We start from the raw sequence: 16,061 nt of genomic DNA, 5'->3' as shown, positions 1-16,061 counted from the left end.
TATTAATATTATTATTATTATTATTATTATTATTATTATTATTATTATTATTATTATTATTATTATTATTATTATTATTATTATTATTATTATATATTTTTTTATATTTCTTATTACCATTACTATAATCTCTCTCTGAAACTGTTTTTTTGTTTGTCTGCCTGTCACTTTGTCTTGATGTCTGCTGTTCTTTGTATTCTGTTTTTGTGTGGGGGAACTACATTGGAGGTGGTTGGGGTGGGGGGTTGGGTAGGCGGGGTGGGGGAAACTGTACAACTGTACAAGCAAAACTGTACATTGGAATATCGACGACACACTCTAGCCTGTACCCACATGCATGCAAACCGTGGTCTCCAGCTCTCAACCAAGATTATAGAGGGCAAGTCTGACTCTCTCGTCTCTCTCTCTTTTACTCTTTCACTCTATTACTCTTTCGCTCTCACTCCTACTCTTCTCTCTATTACTCTGTTTCTCTCTCTTACTATCTTATTCTCTCTCTCTTTCTCTATTACACTTTTATTCTCTCTCTGTTACCTGTGGCTCTGTCTCTCTCTCCCTCTCCAGACTATGCTGCTGCTGATAGCACTGGCCATCGTCTGTTCTTCCTCCGTGTTGGTTACTGCCGAGCAGGCTGAGAACACCGGCCACAACCCACCACGGGCAGCATCGCTCAGCTACCATCGCCTCTCCCTGCCGGCAGAACACGTCCCCTACTTCCTCAGGAACAACAAGAGGGTGGCCAAGCTCTGCAGCCGAGACACACTCTGCCCTTTTATAGTAAGATATGCACTTCTGTCTGTTTCGTTTTCTTTCTAGTCGAGATCGTGGTATTTCTAGTTGTGTAATATTCCTATTTCCACAAAACAAACAGAAGATGCTTGCATACGACGTGTTGATACGACAATCAGTGTAGTTTAAAGAGATGACATTTAGGATATAACCTTTAAATCTTGACTGCGGGGGCTGTCCTTGGGGGCAGGCTGAGGGTGAATTGGTCTGTTTGAATCTACCGAATTCTAGTTTAGTTTATGTGACGATTATTAAAATACATTACATGTTACAACAAGTCATGCATCCTAAAATTATCAAGGATAGCACACACAAAAGTCATACTGTACTTATTTCCATTGTGGTCCTTGGTCTCAGCAGCACATAGTATTTACATACACATTTATTACACATTATTATCAGCCTATTGCAAAACATTTAATAAAAAAAGTAAAATACAACTTTATTAATATACTTTATTATTAATGTACACAATGTACAGATCTCCTACACTAAAGCAGGACGTCTCCTGAGTTACTCTGGGTCATTTTCTAGGAGCCGTTTCCTAACGTTCACCTTGAAACTATACAGGTTCAAGCCCTGTTTGGTGGTCAAAGGCAACTCATTCCACTCCTGTGCTCCTGTGTGAGCAAATGAGCACTGTCCCATCTTTGTTCTACACCTTGGAGGATGCCGGTTTGCTGAGCTAGATCTGGTTCTGTGGCTGTGTGATTCCCTAACACTAGGAAAATAGTTACTAAAATATTTGGGGGCCCTGTAGCCAGTTGAGCTCCTGAAAATGACTCCTCCCAACATGTTCACAAGGGCCGCCCTAGGCCCAGTACAATGTACAACCCTGATCAGCTTATTCTGTGACACCTGTAGTTTCTTCTTTAATTAAATTGACAGTCCCCCATACCAGGCTACACTAGCATAATCAACTAGCATAATGACACTGCACTAGGCTGTTGGCTAGTAGTCTAAGGCGTTCCCTGTCGAGCAGATTGGCCTTTCTAGCCAAAAACTTTGTGCAGGCATTTACTTTACCCAGCACCTGTAAGGCCCCCCGCCCCCCAGACTGTCATCCAGCATACAGCCCAGGTACTTCACTGCTGTTCTGTATCGTATCGCTCTCGCTCGGCATCGCTCTCTGCACTATCTCGCATATGTGCACGCGCACTGAATAAAGACCACAATGTACCTTTAATCCCAATATTCGTCTGACCACACCCCTATCAGCTTACCCATATAAGCAGGGGTGGGGCCACCCACTCGCCTCCTTCTCGCTTTCACCACAAGGAAGAAGTGCCTCGGTAGATCCCCACACTTGACACCATGATGGAAGAAATTGGATTAGGAACAGCTTTGGGAAGCAAGGATACGTTGACATCATATCTTTATTTTCTCTCTCACTATTTTCGAGAAAATACGGCGATATTGTCTTCGTACTGGAGTGTCTGGAAGATGTTGATCATTCTAAAAATCCTCCACCGGTTTTCGTATTGGGAGCACGCCGCTGCATGCTTCTCAACTGCAGTTCCTTGCTGTGTTTGTTGGGGTGAAACCTGTCAGGCCACAGCTGAACTGTCGGACATGCCGCTGTTGTGAGAAGCGGTGCGTTCCAGGTTGGGTGAGTAGTGTTTTGCTGGCAGGCTCCACTTGTCTGTTAGTGCTATGGGGGCTACTTGACAATGTTTATGGAAACCGGCCCCAGGCTAGGGTCCTTTGTTCAGCCACCTAGGCGACAGAAGGCCTTGGTCTGAAGACCATTATAGTTTTAACTAGTGGGCCGCGACCATTAACACTGGTGGTCCCTGTGTGTTCTGGACGAGTGGATTCTCTCTGTCACCGTGTTAAGGCCCCATCTTTCATATCCAAATGAGAGTATTCCTTCACGAGGGGATATGTGCATGGATGTGCGATAGCGGCAGATCCATGTTCAAATCAGCTACACAGGCCAGTTTGGTATTGTGCTGATTCCGTCGGGTGTTGGTAAAATCACCGTTGTAAAGCAGTGTTGACATCTTGTTTCTCTGTTCTCTTAAACAGTGAGGAGAGGTTCAGAACGGCGGCCTGTCTGGGTGAGTGTTATGTCATTGTTTACATGTTCAGTTGATAGCTGCTTAGCTTACGGTTAGCCAGTCAGCTGTTAACTGCTGCGTTAGCCTGCTGGATCGCTGCATGGCCTGCTTAGGGCCTACTATTAGCCAGTCAGCTGTTAGCTGCGGGGCTAGCATGTCGTGGTCGCTAGGTAACGTTAGCTTGCTGCTATAGGCCGTGGCTGGCGCGGGGTAGCTTAGCTTCTCGCGCGCCGCCGTGAGCTCGCTTCTGATCGCGTGCGTCGTTAGCTCGGCGTCTCGCAAGCAGAAGCAGTAGCACCCGAACGGTTGGAGCGGCCGTTAGCTTGATGCTATTCTGTTGAACGTGCTTTGATTTTAACATGTTTTACACTCTTGACCGCGACGTCATCCTTGACAGGGGATGTTTCGTCGACCCTGCCCTGAGCCTGGACGGCAAGGTTGCATCAACGGGGGACTGTAGTACGGGTTGGGGCGGTGACGCTACCCAGTTCGGACAACACAGGAGCGGCTGTGTTCCTACGGTGTCTGTGACTGCACTTCGCTGATCTGCGTTCCGGGTAGGAACGGGGTTGACCAGACCTCATAACACGTCTTCTGGTTTTAGTTTGCTAAATGTATTGTGAATAACGGTGTTTTTTCCCAAAACGTGTGTTGTTGCAATGCATTTAGGATACGTTGCGGGTTATGTGTGAGCTGTTTTTTGTCACCGTGTACTCACAACTAAGGTAACTAACCTATGAAGCTATGCTTGGTGACAAGTGAGTAGAAGAATGTTCTTTCTCAGACTGTAATGACAATGAACAGTGTGTTCACACATTAACAGGTTTTCCTGTTTTAACTGGCCGTATTGAGGGTAAAATAGGAGGATTGTGTTTCCCCCCCGGTTCCCTGGGGACTTTTTCATCCTCCTATCAGACATGTTGTGCATTAATTGTGTCTTTTGTGTGGTAGGGATACGATGTAACTCTTAGCTTGATTGCTGAGGTTGTGCTGAATCTGCTGGAGAAACTTATTTCCTAAAGGGAAATTGGTTTGGTTGCTGTCATGTGTGCTTAGCAAGGCCTGTGGTCGATACTAATCGAGAATGATGTATTCTCTCATTGTGAAAAAAACGGCGTTCCTCTGTTGAGTGTTTTTGCCATTTTTTGTAGGTGATGATGGGTTGTGTGTGTCATGTGACCTACAACTGGGTTGTACTGGCCACAGAAGCACATGTGTATGTTGGACCGGGGTTCTTAGAGCCCTCTCTATTCTGTGTTTTTCCTTAGTAAAAATCAGATAGCAGGTTGGCTCATGCGCTGTGTGGAGCTGTGAAACGCTTCATAGAGCTGACTATGACTGTGTCATATTCTCTTTTTGTCGTTACATCGTATCATGGGTGTGGGGTCATAAAGGGGTGAACTGGTAACCTTTCCTCTCCCCATTGTTCTGTCGGTCAGGGGTACACCCCCTGTCCTTCAAGGTTCCCGTCACGTGGCGGTTCGGCACGTTACGGGGGGGGGGGGGGGGGGGGGGGGGGGGGAGGGAGTTCCTGGTCCCACGGCCTGGTATATTGGGCGTGTGCACCGCAGGAATTCCCCCGCCATAGAGTACGTCACCGTGCGCGTCTCTGTTGGTAGGACTTCCGTGTGCTGTTCAGGTCCATGTGATGGATCTGTTTTCAGGGGGGGTGGTCAGGGCTCCTCCTCACCAAGCGCCTATTCAGGCCTTCTGTGAGTTCGGACTCCTTCTTCCATGTGAGGAAGCCTCCATCAGAGTACAGAGCCTTCCTCCTCAGATTGTCAAAGTGAGTGGACCCTCTAGAAGGGTCCTTTTCTATTGTATGTATATTCGATTCAATTCGTTTATTGAGTGTGTATGGGTTCAGTGCCTCTTCCCCGGAGGCCCTAAAACCAGTTTTTTACATGGCTCAAGGTGCAATATATTCTTTTCAATCTGTACAGCTCGCATGGGAAGTCTCTCTGGGGATCCCCGTCTCTTTCCTATGGGAGGGTGGTGGGATGTAAAAATGTGAACATTTTTTACCCCGGCTGTGTAGACTGGGATACATACTGTTGATGCTTCCTTCTTTCTATTCCAGAAGTGTTGGAGTTAGGGAGTGTCACACCCCTCTTGTCGTTCCCCTGGGCGCCTTGGGGATTCAATGACAGGTCTAAATAGCCTGTTCATTGATGGGGGTGTGTCCCGACGCACGTATAGTGCTAGCTCGCTGTAGACAGGCGATTGACTGGCACGCCTTGGTTGCTTGTGGTTGAAACAGCGTTTTTATAAAGCAACTGAGATGGGGGTTTTTCCTCTTCCGACGACCACATCCCATGACCTGGGTGGGTTGTCGACGGATTCTCGTTCATGTCTGGGGGATGATGACGGGATGGATCTGAACATATGTGGTGGGGTCTCACGCCCTTGGGGTGGGCCACCAGGCGCGGTTCGTCCGAACATCTGGGTGGCGCCTTCTTTTCATGTTAAGATCAACACGCATATCTGCCCTTCTCCTGGAGTAGGCATGTCGGCGTGGTTAGGGCACGGGACTGGTTCTGGTCACGCTGGTCCAGATCAGTTGAACCCGTTGTCCGCCGGGGATGCAGATCTGCTGTTCTGGTACCCTGAGGGACTTGGGCTTTTTTTCAGGGGGAAAAATGCCAGGTCGGTCTGGGTGTCACAGGGTTAAGCGCTATGGAGACCCTGGTTGGGTATGTTTTTACTCAGCACTGTCGTCATGGCTTACAGCCATGCCATTCTGTACGCGCTCGATCTCGTCGGATCTCGGCCGCTACACAGGTTGGTCCTGGTTAGTACTTGGTTGGGAGACCGCCTGGGAATACCAAGTACGGTGTGCTTAGGGGCTGGTTCTCCATTATTTTTCGCTCCTCTCTCACGCATGGCGAAGAGGGGCCTGTGGGGGTGGTTTTTTGACCTCCTCTGGTGACCCTGTGCTTCCCGTACCGCCAGGCCCGGTCCGAAGTGATGTTTGCGACCCGTAGGCCTGGGTTAACCCTTTTTGGAAACTGAAACACTTGTACTGCGGTATAGCCGGTGTATACCCGCAGGTGTGTTTTGGAGTTTTTTCTTGAGGGGTTATGGGAACAACCACCGCATTGGGTAACACCGAGGTGGTTGATTCCCTGGTGTGTTGGTGCAGTGTCAACTCCCGGGTTCACCGTTTGAGGGTGCCCCTGCACGTTCATGACGTCTGCCAATCGTGTCAGCCTTCTCTGCCTCGACCCCTCTGGGTGGGGGTTTTTAAATGGAGGCTTGGTCATGCAACAACGCCAGCATACGCCCCTTCCGCCGGGGCGGCTGTGTTCAGCTGTCCCCTCTGGCGCCTGTCTCGTCCGCAGTCTCCAGGCTAGGGTTAACAGCCTGTTGCCTGGTTTTTCCCCGGTGCGCTGCCTGCTTCCGTTGGTTAACCTTTTTTGTGTGCTTACGGCCATGCTGACTGTCTGTTCTGCAGGGTCAGTGTGCCAGGCGGTGTACTGTTGGGGGGACGGGGCCCGCTCGGCTTACGGCCATACCGACCTGAACACGCCCGATCTCGTCCGATCTCGGAGCTAAGCAGGTTCTGGCCTGGTTAGTACTTGGATGGGTTTCCGCCTGGGAATACCAGGTGCAGTAACTGAGGGGCCTTTGTCCGAATACGCTGGCGATGTGGGGGGCGGGGCACTACGTGCCCACCTGGTGGGGTCTTGATGCTGGCATCATGGACTTCTCCGGGCCCCCATTCTAGGGAGTCCAGTCCTTTTGGTGGGTCTGGGTCTTCCTTCGTGCTCCGCTGCTACGGCCTTGCCATGGGGTTGGGTTTGCCCTTGACCCCGTGATTCTGGGGGCAGTAACGAGGTTGTTCCTCCGTTCGTTCCCGGGTGGCATGCGGGTTGTGCGTGTGTGTAGTCGTGGGGTCAAGCCACGGTCTGCTCACCCTGTGCGTTGAGTTGCTTGAGTGCCTCTTCGCACGGTCGGGTCCGTCGCCCTCCCGTGAAGCCCCTAATAGGGGGGGTGCCCGCCATTAGGGTGGGTCGGGGGGGCTCGGCCCTCCCTGTTCTGATGGTTTGTGGGGGGCTGTCAGCGGGGTGTATTTGTCGGCCGTTGGCTCTCGCTCGGCCTCCCTTGTGCAGAGAGCGATGCCGAGCGAGAGCGATACGATACAGAACGTTAGGTTATGACTATAACCAAGTTCTGTTAGTATAGCGACGCTCGGCATCCGACGCCGCTGCAGCCTTTGACCTCGCCTTGTGGCGAAAGCTTGGGAAGGAGGCGAGTGGGTGGCCCCACCCCTGCTTATATGGGTAAGCTGATAGGGGTGTGGTCAGACGAATATTGGGATTAAAGGTACATTGTGGTCTTTATTCAGTGCGCGTGCACATATGCGAGATAGTGCAGAGAGCGATGCCGAGCGTCGCTATACTAACAGAACTTGGTTATAGTCATAACCTAACGTTCTTGCTGCTATGACCTCTGACCCTAATTCTACCTTGAGTTCAGGAGCCTTTTTTTTTTTTTATCTTGGTTTAGATCCGAACAAAATAGACTCTGATTTGTGAAGTGAGAGCCTATATTGTCAGACAGCCAATTGTTAATCTTAGAGAGTTCCTCTCCTAGCATTCTGGAGCGTAATCAGATCCTTATGGGAGATGAGTAAAGCTGAATCATCTGCAAATAAGAATCAATTACAAGAATATGCATCTCTCATATCATTTATGTACAATAAAAATAGCAATGGTCCTAAAACACCTCCTTGCGGAACCCCACAAACTATTGGTTTAGCATTTGACATAAAGCCATTGACCTCTACCCTCTGGTCTCTGTCTGTCAGATATGAGGCAATCCACTTTACAGCTGTATCATTCAGTCCCAGAGCCTTCAGCTTATTAAGCAGTAGACCAGGGGTCAGCAACCTTTTTGACATGGAGTGCCTGTTTGAAATATAGTTGTAACTAGTGTGCCTCAACAATATTCCATGCATCGTATTTTTTTTTCTTCTCATAATCAGGTATTTTTAATGAAAATGTTTACATTATTACATCATTATTGTTATTGTTATTATTAACAATATTATTATGATGGTTGTATCAACCCTAAATCTGAGTTGGGGCGGGGGTGCAATGCAGACAAACAGTTTTGCTTTACTGAGCTCTGTTATCTGGGGGCTGTAGTTGGTCACTTTAAGCTGCACACCGGAGCATCTTTTAATCCAGCTGTTTGCTGTTCTCTGATATTTTCTGACATTTCGTTGATGCGTCGCTCGACACTTCAAGCTGACATGGGGATATATTTTATACTTGATTTGATTGTCTCTTTGTTTGGCAAGCCTTCAAACAAAACATCTGAGCCTCCTTGATATACTCGACTTACAAAAAAGAACCTGTGGGAGGATTTCAACAAGATAAATGCGACAACAGTGCAAAATATTTCACTATAATATTTCAAAGCAAAAAAAAAAAAAGTATAATTTTTTTAATTTGTTTTTAATGCTGCCCCCTGTGCCAATGAAAATGCCCCTGCGTGCCTATGCAGGCACGCGTGCCTAGGGTTTCTTACCCCTGCAGTAGACCATGATATACTGTGTCAAAGGCTTTTTGAAGATCAAGTAAGACCATTCCACACAGTTTCCCTTCATCCATCTCCTCTGTCTTTAAAAGAGTCATGACAGCTTGATTTGTCACAATACTGTAGGTGTGAAATAAAGTGTTAAGCCTCTTAAACCTCTCTCTCTCTCTCTCTCTCTCTCTCTCTCTCTCTCTCTCTCTCTCTCTCTCTCTCTCTCTCGGCATGCACACATTCCTCTCCTGTTTTTTTTTTTACAACAGGATGCTCTGCAGGATCTGTCAGCCTGTTGGGGTTATGAGAAGGACTGCTCCCCAGAGAAGCGGTTTGGCTCTCCTGTCTGTTCCAAGGCAGACTCTGGACGGTACAACATCAAACACAAGCATCTTTACATCACATTCTGTTTTCCACCGCAGAAGGCCGTTTGGCTGAGCCTATTTGGCTGCTTTTATTTATTACATTTATTTTTTTTATTGTATATCTCACTAGCCCTCCATCTTTTCTCAGATGCCAAATTTGCTTTATAAAGTGATGAACTATACACTGAGGATTATCTGTCAGAAGTAAACATTTGTCTCTAGTGATTCATTGAGAGCATGAGCCCTCCCGTTCTCTGGCTAAACAGATACGGTGAGTGAATCCTGTCATTTCTCAGGGCCGGCTCAGTGGAGGCAGCCCAGGACCTGTTCTGGAAGCAGGCCGACTTTGGCTACGTCCAGGAGCGTCGCTCGGAGATGAAGACTCTCTGCAAGGCCACCAAGCCTGTAAGTTCCCACGCTGATTCAACCAGAATAAACACTGCAGGCCTTTTGTAAATATATCCATTCGATTACAATGCCAAGTCCTAAGACCACTGCCCTGCATTTGATTCAATGATAACTGCAATGTTTGAATCTGTTTGCGCTACAGTATAGCTTTGTGCCACTGCCACTTTTGTCTAGAGATATCTCAAAAGGTTTGGATTTTTTATTGACCGTGTGACACCGGGGAAATGTAATAACTCTTCGAAATGTAATAATCTTTTCCTTTAGAAGGACTTTAAATTGTAATAACACCGGATAATGTAATAATTTGCTGGATAATGTAACATATATGGAATGGATAGTGTAACACCTTTTTCTGGATAATAACGTGATAACTTATTACATTATCCAGAGATTGTTGTTACATTATCCGGTGAGGATGTATAATGTAACATTACCGGATAATGTAATAACATGTAAAAATGGCTGTATTTATGTTTTATTTAAACAAGAATAGTTGAGGAGACACATTTTGCGCAGACAAACGTACATGTCTGTCACATGGACTTACATACACATGCCCCCCCCCCCCCCCCCTCTATCTCTTGTTCAGTTCAGTTCAATTCAATAATGCTTTATTGGCATGATTGCATTCGTTACAGTGTTGCCAAAGCAACAATTATTATTAAAACATTATCAATAATAATCAAGTTGGATCTGTGAGAGATTCTTTGTCTGTCAGTGACTGTTCAGTTAGTTTTATGAAGCTGTACAAAGCTGTCAGACGTGGCAGTGGTGAAATTAATCAGGGAACTTATTTCTAAAAGTAATTGATGGATGAAGGCCTGGATTGTGCTTAGACGCATATGGGCATATGGGAGGTGGTATATATATATATATATATATATATATATATATATATATATATATATATATATATATAAGGTAAAAGAAGGTAAAATAAATCTTTTGGAAGAGTGCTTTTTAGAAATGATAATGGATAGCCACAATTTAGCATGGATCCACTTGTTGAAATGTTGATTCCTTTAGATTTTCTCTAAGATGCACTACTTTTATTTGAATAAAAAATATTTTTTACAAAAAAAACATTTGACATTTAATGGTAACATTTAGTAGGTTGGTTGTTACATTATTGATTGTAATATTGTAAATTACCTTCAATTGCTACACATTGAAGGTAATAAAATGCATAGAGATATGGTTTGAAATACAACATCTGTTTACGATTAGGATTATGCTTAGACACACAGGATACAGGTGATATAAGATCAAATACATCTTAGACACAGGATACATGTGATATAAGATCAAAGACATCTTAGACACATAGATACAGGTGATATAAGATCAAAGACATCTTAGACACATAGGATACAGGTGATATAAGATCAAAGACGTCTTATACACATAGGATACAGGTGATAAGATCAAAGACGTCTTAGACACATAGGATACAGGTGATATAAGATCAAAGACGTCTTATACACATAGGATACAGGTGATATAAGATCAAAGACATCTTATACACATAGGATACAGGTGATATAAGATCAAAGACGTCTTAGACACAGGATACAGGTGATATAAGATCAAAGACATCTTAGACACATAGGATACAGGTGATATAAGATCAAAGACGTCTTAGACACAGGATACAGGTGATATAAAATCAAATACATCTTATACACATAGGATACAGGTGATATAAGATCAAATACATCTTATACACATAGGATACAGGTGATATAAGATCAAAGATGTCTTGGAAATAGAGTACACTATATACTTTTTTTAAATGAAAATGGGCAGCAACAGTTTTGTAAGTCAGTCTACTTTATGTTAATTAACTTTTTAGTAAGATGCAATCTTTTTATGTTTGGTGGTTGCAGACAATATAAGGTAAAATATAACCTTTGGGAATAAACTAGTGTGGGTGTGTGGTGGTCCAGCGAGCTAAGGCATTCTGGGAAGTATTTTTTTTAACTGCTAGGACTTCTTTATATTGCTATGGTGAGAACAAGTTTTTTGATAACAAGTTCATGTCCTCTATTGTGGTTTATTTAATTTTTATTTATTTATTGTATGTATTTACAATGACGATCTGGCGAGAGGACAAAAGTGACTCTCAAACGGTAAGGAGAAGGGGACAAAAAAAAACATAAAAATAAGTAAGGGATAATGTATAGCTACGAGGTAGGGATGCTCGATATTGGCTTTTTTACCGATACCGATATACCGATATTGTCCAACTCTTAATTTCCGATACCGATATCAACCGATATCAACCGATACCGATATATGCAGGGTTTCCCCCCTAAAAAAAATGTAATAGTTTCAGGTAATTAACATTACATAGCTCTTGTTGTGGAATTAACACAACATTATGCATACTTTTGACAATAAATAAAATCAGAATTTGTTCTTACTTGCTTGCCTGGATAAATAAAGGTTATAGAAATGTAAAAAAAATTATAATAATTTGAAAACCGATACCGATATTTTCCGATATCACATTTTAATGCCGATATCGGCCGATAATATCGGTAGGCCGATAATATCGGACATCCCTACTACAAGGTCATTGTCGCAAAATAATTGACCGACACGGCGTTCTGGAACACCGAGGCGCAGCTGAGGTGTTCTAAACGCAGTGAAGGTCAATTATTTTGCGACAATGACCGAGTATAGCTATACATTATCCCGCTTATTACAGGGCTAACTTACTAACAATATACGTGATTCATTTTACACCATCGACAAGACGAGATCAAATGCAGACGCAGTTGTTCTGTTGCTTCTCTGTCATCGGCAGGTGTGTGGACTTGATTATACCTGATGTAGTGCAGCTGTGCATAATGGTAAAGCTTAGCTTTCGTGACTGCGATCAAAATGCTTGATTGTGATTGGTCAATAGCGCTCTGTTGCCCCTAACAGCGGTCATTATTGCGCGTTGCCCATAGCAGCGGTGAATTATTGAGAAATAATTGACCGCTGCTAGGGGTAACCGAGCGCTATTGACCAATCACAATCAAGCATTTTGGCGAATGTTAAAACGCCATGTAATAACTCCAGATAAGACTACTGGACACAGGCGATACACAGAGGTATGGGAAATAATTTAAACACACAACCAAATAAAATGACAAGTCATACAAGACATTAATCAGAACAGACTATTTGAATGTCAGTTAAAAGGCTGGGTGACAGTTGCAGGTGTGTGTAAACAACTCTGCCATAGAGTCCTTAAAAGTAGTAATAGTAGTAATATTACATTTTAAAGTCCTTCTAAAGGAAAAAGTTATTACATTTTGAAAAGTTATTACATTTCCCGGTGTTGTTACATTTCCCGGTGTTACAGATCTATTTCAAACTCTGCCCTCTTTTCTTGATCCTCCAATCACAACTGTTGATTTACTCAGACAAACTGAAAGCAACAGTTGTGACTGGCGGATCAATAAAGAGGGCGGGTTTGAGGTAGTAGGTCCATTAACCCTTTCACTGCCACACGACAGAAGGTTAACCCTTTACTATCACACAACCGACGGCGATGCTCCATCAATGATGGAGCATCGACGTCAGTTGTGTGATAGTAAAGGGCTAACCTTCTGTATTGTCACAGTGAAAGGGTTAACCGGCTGTCGTGTGACAGTGAAAGGGTTAAAGGCCAGACTTTTATCTGCAGGGCGACTCGTATCTGAAATGCAGCAGCCACACTCGCTTCTGTAAGGCCACCAACCTCTACCTGGACCTGAGGAACCCTCGCAGAGGCCAAGAGAGGTCAGTACAGAGGTCAAGAGAGGTCAGTACAGAGGCCAAGAGAGGTCAGTAGACCTGATAGGGGTTGTGGGTACAGATACACAAATACTGATGAGGCATAAATACCAGCTCAAATAAGATAAGATATTCATTTATTGATCTCCTTGGGGGAATTTCAGGCGTCATAGTAGCACAGGGGAGGGGGGAGGGGAGGTACAGATATGGGCAGGGTACATTAAATGGTAAATGGTGCATTTATATAACAGCTTTTATCCAAAGTGCTTTACAATTTGTTCCTCTCATATTACCCATTCTCTCACACATTCACACACTGACGGTGGACGGTTGTTAGATATCTGTAATGGAATACAATGAATTATATCACAAACTGTTTGTCTAATGATCCTAAACTAATGGTCTACCGGTAGTCTATATTCTGCAGTAAAAATAAATGTGTTTGTGTTGTGTTGTCTTTAGTTGAATTGTGTTGTCTTTAGTTGAGTTGTGTTGTGTTGTTGTCTTTAGTTGTGTTCAGGGGCGTAATTTGCGGGGGGGTCCCCGGAAAATGTCCCCCGCATGATTTCAGAATGCAGTATTTGTCCCCCCCATGTTTTTACCCCCAAACTGCTGCAACTGCGCGGCCTGGCGGCCAGCACTGTGACTCGCTAGTCGCTACTACACAGTGCCGGCACTGCAGATTTACCCTACTCTTGGAATTCATTGCCAGATCCTCAAAGTCATACATAGGGGCGCTGTCTCGATAATGCAGTGTTATTAAAGCAGCGTGTAGCCGACGCATGAACCAGTTGGAAGCGTCAACGCGGAACTGGAAATCCGTTGGTAAAGAAATAGCGGCCTGGAATCATTTTTGGGAATATATCTGCGGTTTCCCTGGCGGATGGCGAACAAGCCACCCTGGACCCCCGACAGGTAAGGTAAGCGATTTTAGATGTATCACTTTAAGTGTGCGGCTGTTGTCCGAATACTAGTGAATATTGAAAAATAAAGGCATGACATTTAGAGACGTCCCCGTCGTAGCGTTCTGGTGCGGGGATATGGGTCTATCTGTGCGGGGGCGCAACAGCAACAGGTGGGGTAGGCTGGGCAGAGATGTATGCATCAAAACGATTACATTGTTTGTCTCGCATACATTCGATTTATAATGCGAGCACCTGCATTACAATCAAATGACTGATCTGTTATGTGTTATGGACCCGAGTCTCGAGAGGCACTTTATAATAGAAAAAAGACAGTGCAAACATGTATATGTCGCTTACAGTTTATTATGCCTATGCAGCTCGTTTATTTTGACAGAGTTAAACAAAATTCACTAGTATCATTATATTAAATTAGCGAACGTGCAGCTGGACAAGCCCTGGCTCCACGATGACCACTTCTTACAAGAGGCGCCACCGCCTGGCAAAATGCGTATTGCACACCTGGTATTAGAAAGAAAAAAATTGGAAGGGGGGGGCGCCCCCCCCTACCCCCCCCCTGCGACGTCACTGACCACGCCCCCTAATATGTCTCCCCCACCGCTAGGAACAAAGTTCCGCGCCTGGTTGTGTTGTGTTGTCTTTAGTTGAGTTGTGTTATGTTGTCTTTAGTTGTGTTGTCTTTAGTTGAGTTGTGTTGTGTTGTCTTTAGTTGAGTTGTGATGTCTTTAGTTGAGTTGTGTTGTGTTGTCTTTAGTTGAGTTGTGTTGTGTTGTCTTTAGTTGAGTTGTGTTATGTTGTCTTTAGTTGTGTTGTCTTTAGTTGAGTTGTGATGTCTTTAGTTGAGTTGTGTTGTGTTGTCTTTAGTTGAGTTGTGTTTTCTTTAGTTGAGTTGAGTTGAGTTGTGATGTCTTTAGTTTAGTTGAGTTGTGTTGTGTTGTCTTTAGTTGAGTTGAGTTGTGTTGTGTTGTCTTTAGTTGAGTTGTGTTGTGTTGTCTTTAGTTGAGTTGTGTTTTCTTTAGTTGAGTTGAGTTGAGTTGTGATGTCTTTAGTTTAGTTGAGTTGTGTTGTGTTGTCTTTAGTTGAGTTGAGTTGTGTTGTCTTTAGTTGAGTTGTGTTGTGTTGTCTTTAGTTGAGTTGTGTTTTCTTTAGTTGAGTTGAGTTGAGTTGTCTTTAGTTTAGTTGAGTTGTGTTGTGTTGTCTTTAGTTGAGTTGAGTTGTGTTTAGGGCTGTCTTAAATACTTCGAAGCTTCGTTCGATGGCACAAGCTTCGAACATTAAAAAAAAACCGAAGTTAAAAAAATATATATATATAAAAAAAGATTAAAAAAAAAATCACATTTTTTTTTCTTTTTTTTTTTTTACTTCGGTGTGTGTGTGTGTGTGTGTGTGCATGGGGCCATTGGGTGGGGCCGGGGGACAAATACACTGGAGGAAAGTAACCCAGCTCAGCACTGCCAAAATTATATCATCACTATTGCCTGTTTGAAGGATATCATCCTCAAACACATACACCACCTACACGCCTATTCTCAGTCCTTGCCCCACAATGGTGGAATGAACTACCCACCCCAGTTAGGACAGCCGAATCCCATCCAATCTTTCGCCGTCGACTAAAGACGCACTTCTTCAACCATTATCTGAATTTCTTTATTTAATTAAAATGTTCACGACAATACTCTGCCAGCATGTTTAATATCCATAATACTAAAGGTTTGACTAAGATTTGTATGAAATTTTATTATAAAAAAAAAAAAAAAAAATGTTTTTCTTTTTTTTTTACCACCATTTGCCTTTTCATGTCACGCACCACCTAGAGGGCGCTCGCGCACCACAAGGGGTGCGCGCACCACAGTTTGGGAACAACTGGCCTAGTCTATATTCTGCAGTAAAAAATAAATGTTTTTGTGTTGCGTTGTCTTTGGTTGAGTTGTGTTTTTGTTTAGTTGAGTTGTGTTGTGTGTTGAGTTGTGTTTTGTGTTGTCTTTAGTTGAGTTGTGTTGTTTTTAGTTGAGTTGTGTTGTCTTTAGTTGTGTTGTGTTGTTGTCTTTAGTTGTCTGTTGAGTTGTGTTGTGTTGTCTTTAGTTGAGTTGAGTTGTGTTATCTTTAGTTGTGTTGTCTTTAGTTGAGTTGAGTTGTGTTGTGTTGTCTTTAATTGAGTTGTGATGTCTTTAGTTGAGTTGTGTTGTCTTTAGTTGAGTTGTGTTTTCTTTAGT

General features: G+C 44.0%; 1 protein-coding gene across 1 annotated transcript in view; it reads left to right on the top strand.

Moving 5' to 3' along the window:
- Nucleotides 1-567: 567 nt before the first annotated feature.
- eogt (EGF domain-specific O-linked N-acetylglucosamine (GlcNAc) transferase) overlaps nt 568-16,061 on the top strand; it is a gene marked incomplete at both ends in the record, with an annotated part of 89,986 nt that continues 74,492 nt past the window's right edge. The window contains 4 exons of the mRNA XM_084315809.1: nt 568-777; nt 8,654-8,754; nt 9,046-9,154; nt 12,837-12,931. Of these exons, the coding sequence (XP_084171935.1) occupies nt 568-777; nt 8,654-8,754; nt 9,046-9,154; nt 12,837-12,931 (515 nt within the window). The remainder of the gene's footprint in view (nt 778-8,653; nt 8,755-9,045; nt 9,155-12,836; nt 12,932-16,061) is intronic.

The sequence above is a fragment of the Notolepis coatsorum genome, assembly GCF_963971535.1.
Source record: "Notolepis coatsorum genome assembly, chromosome: 6".
NCBI lineage: Eukaryota > Metazoa > Chordata > Actinopteri > Aulopiformes > Paralepididae > Notolepis > Notolepis coatsorum.
Note: the sequence above shows the minus strand (reverse complement) of the source record. Positions and strands in the feature narration are given on the sequence as shown.